The 1790-nt window shown below is 38.6% G+C and overlaps 1 protein-coding gene across 1 annotated transcript; it reads right to left on the reverse strand.

Annotated features, from left to right (window-relative positions):
* Nucleotides 1-45: 45 nt before the first annotated feature.
* LOC118410146 (O-acyltransferase like protein-like) lies at nt 46-1722 on the reverse strand. Its single transcript, XM_035811674.1, has 3 exons — nt 1224-1722; nt 610-742; nt 46-353 (listed from the first exon to the last, which is right to left on the reverse strand). Exons 1-3 carry the CDS (start codon nt 1346-1348, stop codon nt 147-149), a joined length of 465 nt encoding a protein of 154 aa, XP_035667567.1. The 5' UTR covers nt 1349-1722; the 3' UTR covers nt 46-146.
* Between the last annotated feature and the right edge of the window lie 68 nt (nt 1723-1790).

Below are 1790 nucleotides of genomic sequence, written 5' to 3' on the forward strand. Positions count from 1 at the left end.
ATTGTGCTTTTCTGATTTTCTTAATCATATGAACAACACAAGCCTCCTAGAAATCAAACATCAACAGCAATGATGATTATGGAGGTTACTCACGTCGACCTAGAATGTTTGTTTTTCACTCTTATAATTATATAATATGTCTACTATTAATACAGATATTTACCACCGTATCCAACACAACAGGCGTAGATAACCCAGCAAACTCCAGCGGAGAATATGCTCCTCTCTACGGACTCCCAACCGATGTTTGCCCTGATATTGATGTCTGTGCTCACAACCCTCAGCACGGTAGGTGTCATGGTTGCCACAAGCCCCAAGGTTATGCCAACAGCCCATCCTAGTAACATCCAAACCTACAACAAAATGAAGGAATGATATAACGGCGGATATATATAGTCACCACTATCGGTCTATTGAGTCTTGCACGGATTAGATTGTCTCTTTTGTTTAGCTTCCAGGTTAGATCCATAACAATATTGACATTGACACAGAACAAACCTCAGTTGGAAATCACCATGTTTAGTAGTACATTTATCCATGGCACAGGCTCTAACTTATAACGGGGATGAGTATAACTATAGGATCTAGAAACAAGATGATCTTGTTTACCTTAGTAGCTCTGGTGTTGGGCACTTTGCTGTTGGTCCTGAAGAGCAGGTACGCCAGCAGCATACCCATGATGTACGGACCCATCCTACAGGGTGTCCAGAAATAAGAATTGCCGATTCCCGCTTGTCCCGCGCTGAACATAGCAGGAAAAATAAGACAAACGTCATGAACCAATATGGTAACGTTACCGACCGTTAGCCAAATGGTTAAATAGAATAGGTAAGGTTGTTGCAAAGTTGTCGTAAAAAATAATTGACGCTAATTGACGCTAGATGTCTCTTTCTGATGCAGTGCTTTGGTTTATGCCTCTCACATTTCAGATAGTACAGTCGCATTACATAGAATCCTTCATAGAATAGAACTTTATTATTTTTCAATTGTAACATGGGAGTTGAACTACATACTATTGCAAATATCTAACAACTAATCTAATCTAATCTAATGTAACAATATAAACAATCTAGTTAATATCATAAAAGCTAATACTTCAGATCATTATGTCAATATAGCATTGTCTCGTTTTTGCAAGGAGTTGTAAATGAATTGGTCTACGTAGTATAGGCAGATATATGAACTATGTTTAGATATGGTAAAACGTCAGGAGACAGGCTTACATAGGATTTAGCAGGCTCAGGGCACCATACGATACCCAGCTCAATATCACAAGGGAGATATTGACAGTGACGCCCAGCTTCGGTTTCCTAGAAAACAGGACGGGAAGTAAGACTATCATCATCATAGTAAGATTGTTGCTCTATATAAAGGGAAACCCTTTCCTATGAAGTCAGACTCAATGCCTTAGGGTTACCAAGTAATGTTGATTTCATATGTAGGTCGGTTTTAGTGTTATACATGCTTCATACAAGGAATTCAAGCGATGACACATGTAGGTTCTAGTAGTTTCTTTTACTTTACGTTGACCATTGTAGTAGTAGCTGTTGTAGATGTTATCGCTATCTAGCATCTACACAATAGAAAGAATCCATGCAGTTTACTTGAATGACTTCCTTCAAGTATATCAAATACTTGTTAATTGCTACACTGCCAATAGCAATGCTGTACGTCATGCAGTACTTTGTAGGCATGGCAGCAGACTAACGTAGTGTATTTTGCTAATTTACTTTACCTGTTCATGTATTCGTGGTGTAAGGAAACCAGGGAGGGTATTTGTTATATGAAAA

This window comes from Branchiostoma floridae, chromosome 2 (assembly GCF_000003815.2).
Source record: "Branchiostoma floridae strain S238N-H82 chromosome 2, Bfl_VNyyK, whole genome shotgun sequence".
Classification (NCBI taxonomy): Eukaryota; Metazoa; Chordata; class Leptocardii; order Amphioxiformes; family Branchiostomatidae; genus Branchiostoma; species Branchiostoma floridae.